At 37.7% G+C, this 22,140-nt stretch overlaps 1 protein-coding gene across 1 annotated transcript in view; it reads right to left on the reverse strand.

Annotated features, from left to right (window-relative positions):
* Positions 1-21,830, reverse strand: part of LOC117416517 (rho guanine nucleotide exchange factor 26-like) — a 37,174-nt gene extending 15,344 nt beyond the window's left edge. The window contains exons 1-10 of the mRNA XM_034027637.3: positions 21,419-21,830; positions 19,694-20,852; positions 18,922-18,961; positions 17,309-17,454; positions 14,636-14,692; positions 13,939-14,099; positions 3,912-4,064; positions 3,359-3,488; positions 2,077-2,151; positions 1,575-1,664 (exon numbers count right to left, since the gene is read on the reverse strand). Coding sequence (XP_033883528.3) covers positions 1,575-1,664; positions 2,077-2,151; positions 3,359-3,488; positions 3,912-4,064; positions 13,939-14,099; positions 14,636-14,692; positions 17,309-17,454; positions 18,922-18,961; positions 19,694-20,782 — 1,941 coding nt within the window. The 5' untranslated portion in view covers positions 20,783-20,852; positions 21,419-21,830. The remainder of the gene's footprint in view (positions 1-1,574; positions 1,665-2,076; positions 2,152-3,358; positions 3,489-3,911; positions 4,065-13,938; positions 14,100-14,635; positions 14,693-17,308; positions 17,455-18,921; positions 18,962-19,693; positions 20,853-21,418) is intronic.
* Between the last annotated feature and the right edge of the window lie 310 nt (positions 21,831-22,140).

Consider the following 22,140-nt stretch of genomic DNA (forward strand, 5'->3'; position numbering starts at 1 on the left):
AGGGATAAAAACCTGCAGATTTTGTTGTTCAGGGTGGAGAGTGTATTCAGGGAGAAGGAACAGGAGAGAGAGAGAGAGAGAGAGAGAGAGAGAGAGAGAGAGAGAGAGAGAGAGAGAGAGAGAGAGAGAGAGAGAGAGAGAGAGAGAGAGAGAGAGAGAGAGAGAGAGAGAGAGAGAGAAACGGAGACGATTGAGCGATATATGCATGAAATACAGAAAACAACTTCTACCTACCGGATTGCTGTACCAGCACGGTATTTGTTTTGTGTTGTGTTTCTAGTGTTTGTGTATTTTGGCTTTCGTGACGTTTTGTTTGTTTTGTTATTGAAAGCGTGTATTACTTAATAACCCTGAGCGAGGCTGTGTCTCGGCCCTGCAAGTGCTGCCTTTGTTGTGGTTTCATTTTCTGGTCTCACCCGCCTCAGCCGTCCTGTCACAGCCCCCAATTGACATAAGTTTATAATGACTCTGAATTGCAGATTATTCCTGGAATCAAACCACCAAATGAACTATCCACTGTTGTTAGCAACTAATATCTTTAGTTGGAACTATGAGGCCAGGCAACTTTCAATCCGAAGAGCTGTCTATCTGTTTAACAGGCGGTCACACTGAGCCTGCATACTCATGCTTGACTTGTACATGCCCTTTAGATTCAAAGGCATCTACAGACATTTGCTAGGTGCTTTCAAATAGCAAAGATTCAGTCAACCATCTCCCAAATAAATAAATAATCATAAAAAACATAAAAGGTATGGAACTGTTGTCAAAGCAACTACCCACACAAAGTGCAACTGGCGTGTATAAAGTCTCCTGAATGTCATACAGGTTTGTACTTCCTTCTGTTAAATGCAAATCTGACAAATCCCTTTGCAATGAAAGAAAGGGATTTGTACATGAAAATAGGGACATTTCATTTGAGGACGGTCTGTATCTGAGGCCGTGGTCTTTGTTTTAACTATGGTGTGTGCTTGCTTTCCCCAGTATCTCTTCTTTATTTATTGAATTAACACACAGTTTAAGTGCCCTGAAACGATACTTAGGGACTTTGATGATCAATCTTTCTTTATTGCTCTTATAGGGCTCTGGTTTTATCTTGATGACAAGGCAAAGGCAAGACCGAGCGTGGCTTGGTATCTCAATACGGATGTACTATTATTAACAGAGCCTTTTAATTCTCGGTTCAGATATTAAAGGTAAGATTAGGAGATAAATCAGCAGTGAGAGGTCGATGGAATGGATTTAGCAATAAACTACCACATCCATCAACTACCACATCCATCAACTACCACATCCATCAACTACCACATCCATCAACTACCACATCGTCCAAGGAAATACACCTCATTAACACGTGTTTGACAGAGCTTCAACAGACCCACTTTACATCACAAATTGATTTAATAACAAACTCTCTTGGGCGCTGGCATATCTTTTTGGTTGCTTTCAAGATCTTAGTCTATTATTCAACATGATAACATATACTATATATGACATATAACATATAACATAACAAGGCAATATACTACATGTACTGTGCTATTCGTAATGGTTTTTCCTTTTTTTACAGTATGTACCTTGATCTTGAATTCCAGCTGGGAGTTTATAGTGTACATCATTTCTGTCCTCTCCATTGTCCTGGCTCCTTCATTACACAGGCGGACCAGCTAACACAGAACAAGAAGCAAGACAACAGCCTTTAAGAAATCAGAAATCTAACTGCTTAAAATGCTAGTGGAAACAACATCATTTGGTATCACTTTACACTAAGTGTCTCTAATTACTCTAATTAAATATCTTTTTGCATAATATAACCCTAGCAATTGTTTACTTACATATATCGTACACAAATATTTACACATTTACATTGTAAATATGTATAACAACATTGTAATTATGTAGTAATTCGAGACACTGTGTAAAGTACTGCAATAGAAGGATGCAACCCGGAAATTGCTTGTCAATTATGACTGCAGGTTTAATTCACATGTTCACGTAATATGCACATTGAAATAATATGCTTGCGTACATGAAACAGAATTGGAAAAAAAATGTGTGCAGAATCCAATTCATCCTCACCTTGCTGACAGCCTTAAATGCGCTTTTGCAGAGTTCATACTTGTGTGAGTCTTTTGTCGTTTTCTGACAGATAGTCTGGAATGTAAAAATAAATGAATACCTACAGTATGCATGCAATGTGAATCACTACCACCCATGCCAATTTCCCTCGGCATATTAATAAACACATTATCCATCCTTTAAAAACACTCAAGCAGAATTCTAAAGATAAAACTCTAACAGACTAAGTCGACAAATATTTCAGCTTGTGCCTTCTTCAGTGTAAATACATACTTTAGAGCTGCAATAAAAACAGTGAACAATACAAAAACAGTCACTGCTTACTAAAACTCCTTAGTCTGCAATGTTCATGGGATCCACTAGATCAATGGAAGTTGTGTGCAACTATTCAGCAACAATCATAGGAAATTAGAAGGCTCTCAAAAGTTACTCCACAAGGGGAACAATAGTTGCCCCTGCACCTACCTAGACAGTACACAATGACTGGAATGAATACAAATAAATAAATAAATAAATAAATCCTAACAGACGACATTTTCAATCACTGTTTTATACGTTTCTGACAAAGCTCATTGAAATCACAAGCATATCTGGGCTATAAAAGCACTCTGCCTCTTAGCTGAAACAAAGCCAGATACATTTTCTCAGGATACTGTTTGACAACATGTTACATTGGTTTTAAAAGCATGTCTTGAACACTTGGGAAGGAAGAGGCACAAAGTGCAGGAGCCTGAGATTAATGTTCCAGCTGTCTAGATCACTATACAACTGCAAGACAAAGATTAAAGGGATGTAACAGGAACAGACAGGCTTAAAAGTGGAACGAATTTAAGTGGGTACATTGAAGCAGCATCCACTATAATTTTTTCATTAAAAATAATACTGGTAGTTGTAAATATATCTCTACGGGCTTGCAACACTTTCGTCTTCTAAATTAAACACAACATGCAAAATATATAGCAGGCCTTGGTGGTCCATTGGTTATAGGGGCTTGTTACCAGGAGGTTCCAGTTTCAGCCACTTACTGTGTGTGACCCTGAGCAAGTCACTTAACCTCTTTGTGCTCCATCTTTCAGATGAGATGCAAAACCGAGGTCCTGTTCTAAGTGACTCTGCAGCAGTTGCTGATGCATAGTTCAACCCATAGTCTCTGAAAGACGCTTTCGATAAAAGCGTCTGCTAATTGACTAAATAATAAAATAATAATATTTTAAAAAAATCACAGGTTTTTTTTTGGGGGGGGGGGGGGGCAAAAAAATTCTATATAGAAATGTGATCTTACATCCATTAAAAGAGGCAAGCGAGTGACTCTCTGCATTGGGAGAATAAGGAAGGAAATCATAGGAAGGTTCCTGCAATCTGGGTTGCTCTCGATTCGAGACAGGACTTCCTTAAAGGAGGGGTTTTTAGTTCTAAAAAGGAAAAAAGAAGACAGAGGTTATTAAAAAAGCAAGTTTAGGGGCAGGGAACAGTTTCATTCAATACATTTTTTGATCTGCACTGGATAGAATGTAAATTGAGCCCCGAGGAAATTATGCCTGTGATTAATGGCTGGTGAAAGCTGATATAGACTAGATATTATTATTATTATTTATTTTATAGCTGATAATCTACAGCTATTACAGATACTCTACCACAGGATGTGTGCCCACATATGTATCTTTATGATTTAAGACAAGTGTTAGCCTTAAATAAAACTAAAACCATTCTCACGCATTTTTTCAGGATCGTAAAGTTTTAAAAAAAAGCTTCTTCCGCTCCAGAATAGACACCCCCAATACAGTATTAGATGCTGCTGTATTATTAGGCTACATTCGCGTTCAGATTTCACTTACACAAGCTTCTGCAGTGTCCGCTGCTGGTAAACTTCATTGGAGCAGTACTTCACGTAGGGGTCAAAGGTTGACGTGGCATGCTTTTCAACAATATCACTGACATCATCGATGACAATGTTCTGTTGATGCCTGTCCTCCAGCTCTTTGAAGAACCTAAACAAACACAGACAGGAGGAGGAACAGTTTAACAGTTCAAAGTATAACCTGAGTACCACGAGAAGCGTGTTTTACAATCCTGACTATAAAGACTATGAAGTAAAGGACTTGAGAAAAGGATGGTTATTCTGCCACGACAACAGCCACAGCGTTCTATTATTTAAATAAACACTTGGTTAAGTTTGAGGGCTCAAGTTAGGGTCAATGACCTAGCAAGATATGCGTAGACAACTGGCATCACTGTGTAAACGTCTTGTCAAATGTTATAATACGATATTGATGAGAAAAAAAACCAAACCAGCACCTGCTTGAAAAGCTGTTGACTCTGCAATGCTACATTAACCTGACATTCTGTCTCATAAAGTGCAACGTTAGGAGTTCAAAATGCAAAGTCAAAGTAAGGTGATACTGTAAAGTGGGGCGGGGTGATTTACGATAACTCGCAGACAAAATTTATAACATATCACTGCATTCAAATAATTTAATGAAGCTAAATCACAGATAGTACACTGTTTGGAGTTTTCCTCTTCTATGAAAATCCCCTATGACTCAGAAGGGCTGAGAAGGCATCGCCTTAACTGGAGGAAATGCATTGTCCTCTCACCTGTTCCGGGGACTCTTTTACACATCAGCTTTCTTTCCTGTCTTATTTCAATCCACTCAGACCTCCATCTCTACCTTGTCCTCCCTTCCATCTATTGCTCCCAGTTCTAGTTTCTTATTCAAATAAATAGTTTTTGGTTTTGTCTGTGCCTGTTTTGTGACATTACACTCTTCCTGAGTGCCTCATCATTCAACACCTGTACGAAACCTTGAAAGGCTAAAATCCTGTTTTGTGTTATTTGTGAGCCTGTACCTCCGGGCTCCGATTGCTAATATCTCAGGGGAGTCTTCTCAACCACCTCTGACAAGCTGCTCCTAGCCCTCTCGTTCCTGTTTTCATGATATCGCTCTACAGACACACACGTGTCCGTGAGAGCCTGACATTATCCCAAGCAGAAGTTTATTACATTCTGATAAGATCAAAATAAATATTGAAATTCAGCGCCATGGCATACTATCATTGTTTGGTTAGGTCCGTTAGTATTTTTATTTTACTTTTATTTCATATTGAAAAGGTTTATAAAATCTGTACCTAAATCCACAGATCCTGATCTGCACCGCTCTTGGCGTATCAAATATTACATTACAGGGCTACTACTGTATAATGAATGTGCTACACTTAGGAGCCTTTTCTGTGGTATTTTGATCTTCATGCAGTTTAGCAGTGTTATTAGTCTGAATAAAGAAATTCAATCCCGAGATTGTTTTTTTTTTTTTTTTAAACAACAGCAGTAATCCATCAATGCAAGAAAACCTGGCTCATTTCCATCCCCAAGCAGGGATACATGTTGCTGTAAAAACTTTGCCACTTGAACCAGCTGGCAGCACAAAGCCAGCCATTATAAGGAATAACAAACTCATTTATGGAAACACTGGAAATCACAAAATACTGAGCAACACAGAGCTGTGCAGATTAAAATAATTTCACCAGCAAATCAGTACCTAAATATTACTAAATCCACCTTGAACCCCATGAACTTTGTAGGACGTACTGTAGTGCAACATGCAAACCAAGTTTCCAGTTACATCGACTGCAAGAAAGATTTAAAAATTACAAGACAAGGAAGTAATTTTCTTTAGCATATCAATAATCTCCTGGAATATACTTGAGACATTGTGACATATTTGTGTGTGCACAGTTACCTAAATGTAGCATCATTATCACCAGCGGTGTTTGCATGTATATAGAGATACCCAAGCACTAGATTAATTAACAATACATATATTACAGAAGGAGTGGCCAATTGCAGTCCAGGAGGGTCATTCCAATGTAAAATGAAGTAATGAATGAGGTTTGGATGGAGGTTTAAATGGTGCAAATAAACAATTTAAAATAGTGTTGGAACAAAGACCAGGACTGGAAGAGTCAACTTTGGCCACCCTGCACCATAACGTGTGTCACTGTTACTGATTGGTACAATTGAGCCCCCTGGTGCATGGCTCTGCATTGCTGCTGTACAGGGTTGTGGTAAAGTATAAGCCTGACACCTGTTCTGCAGCCAGAGCCTGCATGCGATATACTGGAACATGCGATATACTGGAACATGCAATATACTGGAACATGAGATATACTGGAACATGCGATATACTGGAACATGCGATATACTGGAACATGCTGGTAGCTGGAATTTCTTTTGTATTGAGTGCCGCAGTTGGTGAAAGTCTCTTCTGCGTGCGTTTATTTGATGAGCCCAACCTTAAAACAAGCTAGCCCAATTTAATGAGGCAAGTACCATGAATAAATATACCGTACTTACAGGAACACCCACACAAACCATGCTTTTATCAAGTAACACAGAAGGAGAACGACCCAAAGCAAACTGAAAGGACCAGAACATTGTTTTTATGGGCGTTACCATAAATACTGCTGATACTGAGTTAAAGATTAAACCCCCAGCAGTGTTGTATGAGACACGGAATGAAAGCTAAAAGTGGGTTTGTTTCTTGACAATATTGGAAAACAATTCAAATGTCAAATGGATTGAAAAACTTGTTAGATACAACAGCCTTTGAGATGCACATAGAAAACAGTGTTTTTACAGCAGTTCATTCATGAGACTCAATAGCCATAATTTTCATGTGTGAGAAAAAGAAAAAAGACGGGGGGGGGGGGAAGAAAACACACACACTGACCTTGAAATATGAACATGCGATGATGCCTCTGCACATTGCTTTCAGTAAGAGGGCACTGACTGCGAGGAGGATTGCAACTATCCCAAACTTGTAGTGACAAGAATTGATCACATGAGAAAAGATTGTTACTTTATTTTTTATTTTTGTTGGTATTATTTATTTCCCGTTACCAACATTTTACATGACACCATTTAGTTGCTAAATGACAACTTCTGACATCTACAAGGCAAGTTGCGATTTAGAAATATTCAGTTCCTCCCTATACAGGTTAAATAGAAACTACAACTAATAAGCATTGAGTCCAGATTAGGTACTGGATTTATTAATACATTTGGTCTCACCGAGGTCCTTGAGATTCAAATCACAATTTCAAGGCTGTACCATGTGGCCAGTCCTATGATCTATCAGTAATATACAATGCATACTATATAGCAATTAGTACTACTGTGTAGAAATTCACCGTAACACTCTCTATAGGACTTTTTCTTAAAGTGTTTTTGGAATACAAACATTTGCCCTGTATATCTATGGTCTTCATTTGGCGTAGTTATTACTTTCCCTCCAAATACTTTTTAAAAAGATAAGAACAACTTTACTTGTCAGGAACAACGCAATCAAATGACGTGGTTGCACAGAACAAGCTTTCTGAGGTCATTAAGTTTGCACAAAGCTGCAGGCACGAATCACAAATATCTTTACCTGGGAAGTCTGCCAACAGCACCATTCCCATATCTACACACATAACTTACAATGAACAACCAATTGCTTTTAATCTGTAAAAAATAACCATACATTTAAGTAGATAGACCAGTAGAACTATTAGTATTTTAACCAAACACGTCATTAAAATATCTCTTTAGTGTACACAAAATACCAGATTAGACACAGGCAGCGTTATTAAAACATACAATAAATATCTAAAAAATATTATAACAAAAAGCATTTTACTTTGGGAGACTGAACTATTTGCCATAATATTTGCTCAATATTAGGCTAAACAGCATGCAAAAACTCTTTATACATATCCATCACAAATGATTTTCTAACAGGGCTTATTTATTTGAGTTAAGAAAGTGGAGTTTAAAGTTATTTTCAACTGGAAAAACATGAAAGGAAGTCGTATCCTTCATCATAGGGTTGATATTACCCAGCCTGGAAATGTTCCAGTATGGACTGCTTGACAATGCAGCATGCCAGCCAACATGGGAGGTATGGAGGGTGGGAAGGATCTGGACTTCTTTGAAGCTAACACATTGAAAACTGGCATGATTTAGCTATTACACTGATTTTGTCTGATGGACAGTCTTCATAACTATTCAGAGTTCATCTGACCAGAGCGTTTCTCATGACACATCTATTTGGTTCAAGCTGAGTAAAGTAAATGTCAGGGACTGTAACTGTGACATACATCACCATAACTGAAACCACTGTCCAAAAACCACATGAAGGTTTTGCAAATCTTACACGCCTGAGCATGGCTGAGACATTACCACAGCACGGAAGGAGAATTCGCCTTGGAGCTGCAGAAATCAAGTTTAAATATTCTTCACACACTATGTGACATCATGCTTTCTTGCAAGCCCCAGCATGGTTTCTGAATCACTAGAAGAAGCACTACCTCAAAGCTCCTTTCCATTGTGCCAAACACAATACGTCATGAATTTGTCCAAGATTAGTTTAGTTTGTATAGGTAGGCACCGTAAATGATAGTGACAGATCTGACAATGTCCCCTGCTGTGGTATTTTAATTTCATCCAGAACTGAAAACAACAATGGTTTTGTAGGCTTATTCCTATCATCCCTGGTGATGGAGACATTATGGAAGCACCTGCAGACATTATGTATATCACACACAGCAGAATAGCAGAATATAAGTCGCTGTGGTGCAAACTCTGACTCACTGGATGTTTCATGTTAATTTACTTATTAAACCTTGAATTGCCAGCATTGTTTTGTGGAGCAGTGCATTGCTTTCAAGTGTTCTACAGTAAATTGGCTTTCACAGAAGTTTGACTCAAAGTTGTTGCCTTGTTCAGTTTCCTTATGCCTGCCCGACCTTTCATCTGACGACACTTAACCTGTTTAACAAGTTGCCGTGAGCACACAAAAGGATGCAGCTATGCAAACAAAGTGTGAACCTTGGATTTAAAGACATGACATATGTTCTAAAATGCAGAAATAACATCTTGGTGTCTTTGTCCAATTACAGTCATGAGCAATAACAACTCAACGGAGCACAACCAATAAAAGTCTACAGAACACTAGCTGGTTGCGAATACAGAGATACTACATGACAAGTGCTTGTAGATCAGCTGCAGGTGTTTACTTCTGCCACACCCAAGTAAACTTTACGTAGGTTAGATAAGAATGGATTTTTCAGTTTCACTTTGCCCACTTTCAACAACAGAAACCTCTTATTAAATGTCTCAAAAAACATCAGATATTACATTTTCTTCTTAGAATACTATGGCTACAAGTTTTTTTTTTTGTTTTTTTTTAACCTTGCTTCGTATATTTTCTCTCCCCTGGCACTAGTTACATGACGGTATATGCTGAACTGCAATTTAGAGGATTTCCAAGTTGCTCGTTTGGCCAAGGATTTGTTTTTTGTTTTTTTTTTTTGCCTGTGGTTCTGTTCTTTCTTGTATTCCATTCATAATAATGTATAATTCCTCAAAGATGAACATGCACGCTTATCAGAAGAACAGTCTATTCTTGTCAAGTCGATATTAAACTCTAGAGAAGTTTGTAACTAAAAACCCCAGAAACAAGAATACATCAAAAAAAAAAAAAAAAAATCTGGCTGCCGTTACACTGTTTCACTTGTCCTTCAAAGCCATCTATCATTTCACTGCTGGAGCAGCGAGTGTTCCGTTGGGCTGAACAAAGGCCCCATACAGTAGGTGGAAAAAAAGATTCACTGGATCTTTTCCTTTTCTATTGACAGCAGTGAGCTGTGAGGCGCTCTGAAAGCCTGGCTGGAATGCTGCTGTCTGTTATGTTGCTCAAACAATGTGTGTTTTGTGGGGACTCTCATACGTGTTTGAGGCCTGGCTTCTGATTTTACATTTTTTTGATACAAATAGCAGTGGTCATGTTTTAAGTTAAAAAGATGTGTTGAGAGTGTGCGGCCAAGTGTGTCTCTGCGGACTCGGACAGGTAAACTGTAAGATCAGGTTGCCTAATTCAGAAGTGCTCATAACTCTGTACAGACTTTTTTCAATACTGTATATGTATGTATATATATATATATAATTAGACCTTGGACCACTTTTAAATACTTTTCTAAATACAAAATTTAAACTAAAATAACATTTATTTAAAAGTAGAGATTTAAATGAACTTTTTTTTTTTTTTTTACAAAAGTTATTATGCCATTTAGAGAAATTCCTCAACCTTAAGTTCACAAACGCAAAAATGATTCTTAGAAGGATGCACAATGCATTCATTAAGACAATGTCTAACACCCCATATGGATTTAGATTTCAGCAACCTTTACAGAACATCTTAAATCTCTTGTAAGAGAAAGTTCAAATGCAGTCAATAAAACGATCTTAAAAAAGATAAGGCAGAATGTGTTGGTGTAAACATTGCCAGTATTGAGCTCTGTAGTAACTGTTGCCATGGTAACCATGCCATTCAAACACTGCAACAATTCAAAGGGCTAACAGGCCTTTAGTTCAAGTTGTGCTGATAAAACTTTGAAACCAGCCTGTCAGAACTGCACATGCATACTAAACAAATACAATCCATATAAAACACTGATAAGATAATAAAAAATCAGAACTATTGAGGACGTTTTAGTTTTTGTTTTGGGTGCGGAGTTCCCACCCCATTGTAACTGCTGAATTCTGAATTGCCAGACTTGCATCAGGAATTTAAAAGCAAGCCTTTGGGTGATATGTGCTTTATTTGAAAATAAAAATTCCCAGTGAATAAAAATAACACTTCATGACAATACCAATGAAAACATTATATATATATTATATATATATATATATATATATATATATATATATATATATATATATATACGATTTATTATGAATCAATATGTAATATTTGAGGTCTAGGAATGTGACCGTTCCTATGGTCAAATCATTGGTTTATTTTCAGTGGTTTACTGTTTTATTGCAATTGGATGTATTGCTGGATGTATTGGTGGTGTACAGTGATCCTCATATCCCTGTCTGACACAGACTTCAACCTTTGTTAGTTCAAGCTAGTGTTGGTGAACAATGTACAGACTGCAGGACCCGAGTCGAAATGAGAGCGAGACACAGAATGCCCCTCATACAGTATCACTGGTTAATTAATGCTCCTGATCCCAACACAATAATGCACACTGTTGAATGTAATAGCTTGCCTTGTTTCCGTTTCAAACATACAAACAGATGTTTTTATGGGGAGCACACAGAACATTATATACTGTTGTCGTTTCATTTGAGCAAAGACACAAGCTACCATTAAGGTTTTGAGGAAACCTGCACATCATCATGACTGATAATGAAAGCAACAGAGACAGCGATAGAGAACAACAAGACAACTTGCATCATCAGTACGAGATACTGCAGGAGCAAAACTTTGGCACATCTGCAATAATGAAACTGGCAGTGTTCAGGGAAATTCTGGTCCCACAATCCGAATCATCAGTCTCTTGCAAGAGCCTGTCAACACAATAACATATCCAAAGCTGAGTTTAAAGAACAAACTCTTTTCTTTAACCCTTTCAGTCTAGCGCCATATGTTAACACATGCTGTTGGAAATCAAGTTGGAACCTAGCAGGACTCCTCGGTCCCAGTCTGAGGTAGTGAATAAATATATACAAAAAAATAAATGAAATAAAAGTGTCCTGTTCTCATGTATACTCAATAAAGGAATTCCTTCTTCAGTTCAACAAAAACAATTCAGGACTGAAACAGAGATATGCAGTCAGCGAGACAAGCACGAGCACAGCTACATACTGTAGATGCATACAACCCTCCTGAGAAACAGACTACCCGACTTAGATCATAGATAATTGTTTCGGAATATACTATCACTTCTTATTTTTGAATACTCCCAATCCCTGCGATTTGCCCAAAGTCTATTGGACATGTTGGAACACACCATTGTAATCTGTTCTTACAGGAATCATATTTTCTCTTGGAATTTACGGAAATTTCCAACAAATCAAAAACGTGTTTAAAACTGCACACCCTAGAAGCAACAGAATTACCATTTGTCCTAATGCTTTCCCAAGCTCCTGTGTGACAGGATGCAGAAATAACGCTATAGGCAATAGAGGAGTTTCACACACACCCAGAGACATGGGAAACGGTACAGGAGCCATAACACTGAAACAAAGCAGCTGGTTCAATAAGCACTCCTATTGTATTCAGTGAGGTCTGCCTGCATTTCAATTATTATTTATAACATCTCATAATCTGCCAAGTTACTTATCTCACGGCTCTAGTTTGCAGCACTGCATACACAAAGACACTATTTTAGACTGACAGAAGGTGTTCAAAAGTAGCTCTAAAATATCAATAATCCAAATATTTGCTGCCTTGCGTTCTTTAAACTGGCCAGTATATTATACCAGATACAGATAATTTCCAGTTCATAAAGTTGTGGACAACTAATGACCCAAGGGTCAAACAAATTCACTTTTTAAGTTAATGATATATTAATTTATGGTAGTTTGTGGTACTCAAACCAAAAAACATGTACTTCACAATCATTACCTAAGGCAGTGTTTCCCAAACTTTGTGACTGGCGACCCAAATATTATTCAAAATATTATTTAACTGCAATACTACTTAACCAATTTGATTGTGGGAGCATGCACAACTGAGTGAAATGTAAGCCTGGCAAAAGGGGGGGCTGGGTGAAGAGCTGTGGGAGAGAATCTGTTGTTTTTTTTTTAATTACCGAGTCAGACACGCAGAGACTGTTATTAAACCCTTTTATTTATCCTGTTCGTTATTGTTTATTGCATTAATTTTATTAAACTGCTCGTTCTTGTAAAAAAAAAAAAAAACTTACATTTGAGACCACATTACTTGTCTGGATTGCTTCCTTTACCTCCATGTTACAATATCAATTTAAAAATGTGTTACAACATACCGAGTACCACTTTTAATTTTCAATACAACATCATGCATTGCATGCATACCAACAACAGTCAGTTGTGCAGTTATTTAGTATTTTGCAACATGCATTGTAACCAGGTAGGATCCATTCATCTCTTTCTAAGAGACAGTGACTGATTTTTTAATCTTGCTGTTTAGCTAATTGATCAGCTTTCTTCTGGTAAAACTCGTGTCGTTTCCCAACAGAATCTGGATGCCGTATCTCTAGATGCTGATGGTTTAAGGCTTTCGTGAGCCACTGTTCTTCACAACAAATAAACACGAGTGCGGATCCTCGTCACGAAGTTAATATAAGATGGCAATTGCGAGTTTTGTTTGTTTGTTTCTTTGAGCTGCAAGTAGGATTAGACATTTTTTCGTTTTGCATCCATTTTAACTGTTTTCAAAATCACAGGTAACCGCTCATAAAATGGCCTCTTATGCTTTATTTTTTGGTTCATATTTAAAGGAGAATACTGGTGATAAAACAATACATTGTTTACATAATCACTGCTAATGATTTGTATGTGAATTATATTTATTTTGAACCTAAGCACAAAAAGTTAATAGTGTGCACTGAACGTCATATTTTTTTAGATTGTTTGGCGACCAATCAGAAACCTTGCCTCGACCCATATTTGGGTCATGACCCCCACTTTGGGAACCGTTGACCTAAGGAATAACACAACACACTGATTTCTTATATATATATATATATATATATTCTGCCAGTGAATTTCTTGCTAGACTGTAAGGGAATACTGATAATTGCACTGCCTGCTGCAGTTTGCTCCATTTTCTTTTCTAATTTGACAGTAATTCACATTATAGTTATTTTGTAAAGTATGGCTGTAGGCTGAGGAGGATTCAAAGTTTAAGTTCTACATGCAATTGACGCACCAAAAGAAGAAGAAAAAAAAAACCGAAAACATTTGCATGAAACCCATTTTCAGAAGTGGACAACACAGTGGCTTGTTAAAATCACAAGAGACTGGAGATAAAAAAAAAAATAAGAACATACTTTTTGCTTGCCTCATAGACATCAGCGATGTTGGAGAAGAGGTGATGGTTTTCAGTTTTGGTCATCGTTTCATTCAGTTCACTGGAGTTCTTAAATAACCGAATCAAAATCTCGAGACTGTGCAGGTAGGAGTGCTCTGATGAAATCACTTCAAAAATGGTCTGAAATGACGATAAAACAAACACACATTGTATTTTTAATTACATACGCTCGGTAAACCATGACAATGATTGAGACATGATGACAGCTGATTCAAGGTACCACAAACTGGTTGTTGATGAATGTATAAGCAAGAACCTTTTAAGATAAGCTTAAAAAGAATCGACAGTACTTTCATATCGTCAGCAGCAATTGGAGCGAAACATTTGTTTACAAAACCCCTCAAAAAAATTAAAACCTAAACTGTTATTTTACAACTGTGGGGTATATTATAAGGTATAGTTAAGGGTTTAAAATGTCCCCTCTGTCTGCCCACACATACCACAGTTTTCACCCTAGAGGAAACTCCCTAAAGCAAAAACTCCATTGGCATAGTTTCTGTATGCAAAGCTAAGTGGGCATGAGCATAAGGATTTAGCTGTTGATCTGCAGGAGTGTGCTGTAAGGAATTTATAAGAATAACACTTTCAAAAACTACTCAGCGTGTCTTCTGGACCACAAATGCACAGCTAAAGAAGAAAATAAAATGTTCCAGTACCTCCTGTCTCTTTCTCTCTTCCTGGCTTAATTGTTGACATATTCCACTCTTTCTGACCTGAAATACAAATGGAAAACATATTTTTGATTTAACACCTCTAACTGTAGGTCTTAGAAAATGCATGGGAAACAAAGGTTTAAAAAACCTGGTATCCTTTATGCCAAAATGCAACCACACTGCAGATTTTTTTTAACTGAAAGTAAGCAACAACAATGGATAAGAGGTACAAACAGCTGTGGCTTGTAAAAGGCGGGATGTAACAGGATCCATATCAATAGAAAATCTTGAGCGGTAGTCCTTCATTTGCAGATTAAATTATTAAAAGCATAGGTATAAGGAAAAGCTGATGTAAAAATATATATTTTTTTGTGTGCGAATTATAAAGATTATGTTTTGTATATGGAGCTTAAAAAGATTAAGCTGGCTCTAATCTACCCCATCCTGTAAAAATACAAAGCATGATTCATATTGGCTTTGATACTTGCTAGCAGCGGTTTTAAAGTTTAAACAATTATGTAAGGGTGACAGGTTAGAGACGCTACAGTACGGTAGGTTTATCATTTTGCTCCGTTTAAAAATATATATATATATTTCTCGAAAATGTAGGACTGTAATTTATTAGGGATCATTTCTAAAAGCTCTGTAGCCTGAAGTTGAAGTGCGTTTTCATATTAAACATAATTCCACTCAACACCTACACACATATTCATCCATTATCCACACCGTCACATTTTACTCAGTGTATGATTTTTAGGTTGAATTCGTCAATACGTCTCTGTAATTAAACAGGTTTATTATTAAGACAGAATCATCTGCAGATACATGTACCGGTGCAGTCCTTTATCCAAGAAGTGGAAACATCTGTCTTTTTGAAAAGTCTTTCACAGTTTTTGGAAGACCTGGCTGTAGATCTTAGACTAAGGAAAAGTAAAAACAGCCAGCAGGTTTGGGGAGCAAGAGGGCTGGTGCTGCTGTCTGTTGCTGCGTCACTTTGAAAGGGCGGGGGGAGTCTCTCTCCCGGTGAAATGACCAAGGAAACACAACATCTCCATAATGCGTGGCTTTGTTTCACGTAATACAGTACCAGATAACAGGCATCAAAATGAAAATACGTCATTATTATTACATAAAATCTGGACATTTAACCAATATACTGAATGAAAGTGGCAGAATCACTTAGATCCTTTAAGTTTTGAGATCAATCAGCTACCAGGAACCGGACGAGCTTAGATGGGTCAAATGCCCTGCTCTTGTTTCTACATTTTCTTATGTTTTTAACAGAGTTATTAAAATATCTTGTTAGCTATGACATCAAGACACGCCCCTAAGCTAGTCACCTCGGCAACCAGAACTCCCCCTTGCACCTCTTTGAGAAAATGTATTACAATGCCACTGACATACATTTTCTCAATGCAGTGTTATAGGGTACGAGATCTTAGCTTCTCTGCACACACAAACATTTATTTGTTTTTTAACCACAAACTTAACTTGGCGACTCAAGGAAAGCCCTCTTCCTCGTGCCCTATTTTTGCATCTTACCAAACTGAACTGAAATCTTCATATAAAATAAATGGGTAGCATGTGGTTTAGATTAGAAGATAAGACTATCCCACTCATCTGGGTTCTACCCAGATTTTTAGTAAGGTTAAAGAATGCTTTTGATAGTCTTCATACACTACAGTTTACCTCAGCTGCACCCAAAGTGGCACATTTACTAACAGCAAAATAGTAACAGTAAACTAACACAGCTCTGTCTATTAATAGTCTTCAGCTTCAACCCAACAGAACTGCAGAGAGTTTATCAGCTGATCCTACTAATCTACACGTCTGGGAGCATTCCACAAATGCTACAGCAGATGCCTGCTTAAACAGGTCCACATGTGATGTGTAAATCAAAAGTATAGGGGCAAAACTATGATAGCCATTGCCCACACCAGAACAGTTCATGCCAGCGTGGGTGGAATTCCCATTTCATCATGAAATCTCAATAAAGCCCTTTCACAAATGTACACAGAGGAGAATGGCTAATATACACATTTGCTGATTGTGATGTGTCTGATTTCCGATTGTTTCTATGTTTTTATATGCAAACTTGTTCCTAAAGTGTTGCACTTCTTTATTTTAACGGGAAGGTGATGAAGCACTTCTGTCGCTCACTGTCTCAAGATAGAATATCTGTAAAGCTAGTAAACATAATCTCTTTGGAGTTAGTTTGAAACCCAATTCTCCCTTCCTAATAAATAGATAACTAGCAAAGCATGCTAACAGCATTATGGAAGATTCCTGCTCAATTTTTAGAATAGAAACTGTAAACAATGTGTATATACTTGAGCCACAGTGGATCCTGAATGTTTATAAATAATAAGTCAGGACACAGACAACTGATGCAGCTGTGTTTCCATGAAGTTAAAAATACAAGGCTTGTCCACTGTAAAGTGACCGTGTCCTATTCAATAGTTCAGTAGCCACTCTCCAAGGTGAGAGGACACGTTGCCAACTGCGTACACAGCACAGGGTTTTCTTGGTAATATATAAGTACATGAACTCAATGCATTCACAAACACAAAGCCGCTATCAGTTTCCTAAGTGGGAATGACCACAGTACAATCAGAATCTGCAAAGTATATTACAAGCCATGTATAAATTACGTGCAGTGTATTTGCAGTCACTTACCACAGACAGCTGACCCCAAGTGGATCGCAATGGCTTGTATTGAACAACAATCCTTTCGTCAGATTTTTGCTCCTTGGGTTCAGCATCCTCATCAGAGTCGTTATGCAGAGCTTTTTCCTTATAGTTCTGATACAGCACCGCGTCTTCTGTAACATTGCAAAAATACATTTGTGACGACTGATGACTGAGGAACTATTACCCAAGAATGAGTGTGAAATCGAACAGAATGCCACCCTTCATTTTAACTAAACGAAGTTTTCATTAAGTACATGTATAAATATTGATTGTGTATATTGTGTTCTTTTTTTATTTAACATCATCAGCATTCATTAAAATAAATTTAAAAGTATTAATAAACTACGGGAAATTCAGACCATTTCACACAAGTTATTTTCATTAAATAAAAAATAAAAAATATATTCAACGCCTAACCAGGGTTTTATGGATAGAAAGCTCAGAGTGAATTTTCTTATTCAAATGCTCCTTGTTTTAGTCTTGCGTGTCTATTTTGCTTTGCTTTACATTCTCTGTTGTAACCAATACCAGCCTCTTTCACTCTCTACTGAAGTGTTAACAATCTCCAACGTGGTTTTTTTTTTTTTTTTTTTCATATAAAGGGGACCTCCTGTTGGGTGCTTGCCATCATTCACAGGCAGTGAAAGTGTTTTTACATGCAAATGCACTTCTTATCTAATGGGTATTATTCAGAGTATTCCTGGCTGTTAAATAATTATGCACTGCTAAAAGTAAAACGTACCACAGTACAGTACGTTTGACAAAAAAGTTTTTTGTATTGCTATTTTTTATTTTTTTAGGTCTTTTAACATTACCATTTTAACAACAATAATATATATATATATATATATATATATATATATATATATATATATATATATATACACACACACGGAGCCTAGAGTAAGTGCTGAAAACGACACCTGCTAAAAGCTGGTTAGCCCAGCCAAGGGGGGAGAAGACTTGAGGTAACAAACTGCCTTTGTATTCAAAACAATGTTATGTTCATTGTATTTGTGCTTGTTATTATTATTTGTTTTTTTAGCAGACGCCTTTATCCGAGGCGACTTACAGAGACTAGGGTGTGTGAACTATGCATCAGCTGCAGAGTCACTTACAATTACATCTCACCCAAAAGACGGAGCACAAGGAGGTTAAGTGACTTGCTCAGGGTCACACAATGAGTCAGTGGCTGAGGTGGGATTTGAACCGGGGACCTCCTGGTTACAAGCCCTTTTCTTTAACCACTGGACCACACTGCCTCCTATATGCTTAACTTACATTGTAGTAACTATCACAATTTGTTCCTATCACATAACCCTGAATAGCATAACCTTGAACTGTGTGTGCCCTCCAATGAGAATTCTTTAGCATTTAAAATGTACAATTTGAGGCCATATTTTTATACTGAACAGTATAATCCAAGGGTGTCTGTTTCTGCTTTTGATACATTAACATGAAGAGTTAAATAGTTCCGAGGAGATGGATGCTCCAAGCATCTCTGGTTCATTAATCACAGGAAGGGGTGTAATGATAAACATTTATGTTAGGTATGATGGATGTATCATCATGTCAAACAGAGTCGTGGCATCACGTACCTTCACTATCGAAAGTTCCCTGCGCAGGTAATCCCTTCTTCTTTTAATTTATGAAACAAGACAAAACAAAATAAATCAGGAGTTACACATGTAAACGGTCATTCTCAAAGGCAACATGACTTCTGCAATTCTCAGTTTATTGTGAGCGTTTGAGTTAGCTTTACTTCAGTTTAGTGGTTCTATTAACAGGACCTTGGCACCTCAGAATCCAGGCTTACTGCCCATTTGCTAGTCACAGTTTGGTCCTAGTTTTCACACTTACCAGTATGTCAACAGATGTCGCCAGATCCGTCGACAGCAATTAAATTCACCTAGTTCAGTTTAAATATGAACTGAAATACCAATATCAAAGGAAATGTATCATGTAGCATTTACTGTACTATTTTCAAAGGTATTCAACAGGCTGGACAAAGCACAGTTCTGCTATAAAGCATGCCCACAGCAACTGAATCGAGGAAAAACATAAATGCAAGCATTCAAACTGTTAGGAGAAGAAATGTTTGACTGTGTTCCAAAGAACCTGTGGTACTGGGACCCTGTACTTATCTAATTTGTAAAGTGCTAAATTTAAGGTTGACTAATAATTTTGAATTACTTCCAATACTAATTAGTCTGCACTTGAACTTGAATTATACACAGAGCAAGACAGCTCAGTTGAATCTTTATCCCAGGCTATTTCTATTATAAAAACCATCACTATCTGGTGCAAATTCAGTCAAACTGGTTTTGCACTGGCTATCTCTTAAACATTCATATCAAGGTGATATCTTACTTTGCTCCTTCCCAAACTGGAACCTTTCTCCTTGTCCTCCTCCACAGACCTCAGGATGGGATGCGACAGTCTCTTTCCCTTTTTCCCATTAGGGGAAGCAGCGTGGAAGTCGATCCCGCTGACAACTGCTCTTCGGTAGGAAGTGGTCCTCAGCCCTCGCTTCAGGGTCCCAGGGCTGTCTAACTCTGAGTCTGTCTCCCGTTCATCATCTCCCAAAGGGAAAAAAGAGCTGCTGCTGGTCTCGACCATGCTGCGGGAACGCTGAGTTCTCTTATTGGGGTCTACGAGATTCTGGTTGCTCTTGATCACTTTTGAAGCCAGTGCTTTAGGTATGAGCTGCTGCATTCCCATCTTTAAAGCTGCAGGGCTGTTGGTGCTTAATATTACTGATGGGGTTTTGTCTGAGCTCTGTGAGGTAGTGGAGAGCTGTCTTTGGAGTACCACTTTTTCAACCAGGGAAGACGCTGAAGTTTTCCCTACGTTTTCAAGAAACTGAGGTGCCTGCTGGAATGCAATGTCATTATTATTGGAAGGTGTGTGTGCTGTCCTTGCAGGCAAGTCTCCTGGACCTGAGCTAAAAACAATCTGGTCACTTTCTTTAGTCAGGGTCGTCGGGGGGATGGAGATCCTTCTCTGCAAATCTCTTTTGTTATCTGGGGACGGAGTTTTCTCATTAGAGGAAGACCTGATGTCACTGTTTTTATTAATTTCCAAAGTCTGTGGCGGTTGGTTATCCACTTGTTTGTGGTCCCGTGATTTCCGCTTAGTGAAAGAAAGCTTTCCATTGGATAAACGCCCAATGCTTATGCTGCGAACCACACGAGCTGCCCGGGTGGGCTTGTCCATTACATGCTTCAGAACCGTTGTACCCCCCGGGGAGGTGACTATCTTTTCTGCTGGTTGCGTCAAGGTAAAGGCACATTTATCCTCTACGGGGAAATCAGTCATCATGACCCCGTCGATCTGGTAACTGAGGGGCCTGGCTTTAGGTTTACTGGGATCTCTTGAGCCAGCATAGTTTGCAGATCTTCTTTTCCAAAGAGGCATGATGTTACTGTTGGATACATCCACATCATTCCCCCTTTCCATAATGTATTTTCTTAGTGGTTAGCAGAGAAAGACACATAGTGAATTAAAAGTCCACTGGTTACTGGTGAAACTAGGTAAAGAAAATATCACACATTAATATACATACTGTCTTTCTCAAAATATTCCAATAATATATATATATATATATATATATATATATATATATATATATATATATAGTTATTTATTTTACAATTTTAACCATAAACGGGATTGTGTAGTTGTACAGATTTAAATACGATTCATTTTAGTCTACTGTTGGCGAAGATTATACCAACCTTTTGAATCTTCAAGATTCTCTGCGATATCACAATAAGGGCATATTTAAGATCTTTTATACACGCTGGTCAAACAAAACACGCAGCAAAGTGCAAAATGCAAGATTTTAGCTTCTAACCTTGGTTTAAATTCATATCAATACCCATGTTACTACGCAATATCAGCGAAGTTAAAATATGTCCTTACGCCGGTACAGAGAACACAGACACTGCAAACCACACAACCCTATGCAAACTTCAGTTATTCATTCAAACTGGCTTGTCTGTTATCATATGGAAACATACCAGCAGTTTGTTTCTTTTTAACAACTATTTAGGTTGCAAATTAAGAGTCATCCAAAAGCATTGCTGTACTTACCGGTATCATTCCCACTTGTTTTGTTTTACAACACGTCATTTCTTGTACTTCTCTGTCGATACATCCATCCCTGCACTGTATGTGTGTCTGTGTGTATGCGATTAGAGTAACAATAATAATTTTAAAAATCCGATTAATTATCTAAACGAAACTGAAGCTGTGTTACCTTTCCTAATGCACCCTGAGATAGCAAAGTTCTCTGAATGCGGTCGGGATTAGGGGGAGGAGACGCGAAACCCTAGTAGAAACAGTAGCCAGCCACATTAAGTGACGCAATACATATCACGTACATTAAAAGAAGAAGTGATTAAAGAAAAGCAAAAAAAAAAGAATAGCAAGAAATAAAATAATAGTTAACAAAAGTTTGAAAACCCGTCTCCAAAAGTTAACAGCATATTGAAAAGTTTAGTGGAGTTTCTTTTGAGAAGGTTTTCGGTTATGCAACAGAATTGTTAGGGGAAAGTGTGCCATCTTGTGGACGTATGCGTAGCTTACACGTAAACCTACAATAATAAAAAAAAAACATTTTACGATGAGAAGAGGCATGTGAATTATTCAAAAACAAATTCAACCAAAGTAGAGAGGAGGGGTGTACTTATATTGAATCCTGGTTTTTAGCACTACCTTGCTGATAAGCGTTACTGAAATGATTCAGGAAAAGATGCAGGCAACATGTCAATGGACGGGTTTAGCAGTGGTCTGATTGCTGGCAGCTGACATTT

This window comes from Acipenser ruthenus, chromosome 12 (assembly GCF_902713425.1).
Source record: "Acipenser ruthenus chromosome 12, fAciRut3.2 maternal haplotype, whole genome shotgun sequence".
Classification (NCBI taxonomy): domain Eukaryota; kingdom Metazoa; phylum Chordata; class Actinopteri; order Acipenseriformes; family Acipenseridae; genus Acipenser; species Acipenser ruthenus.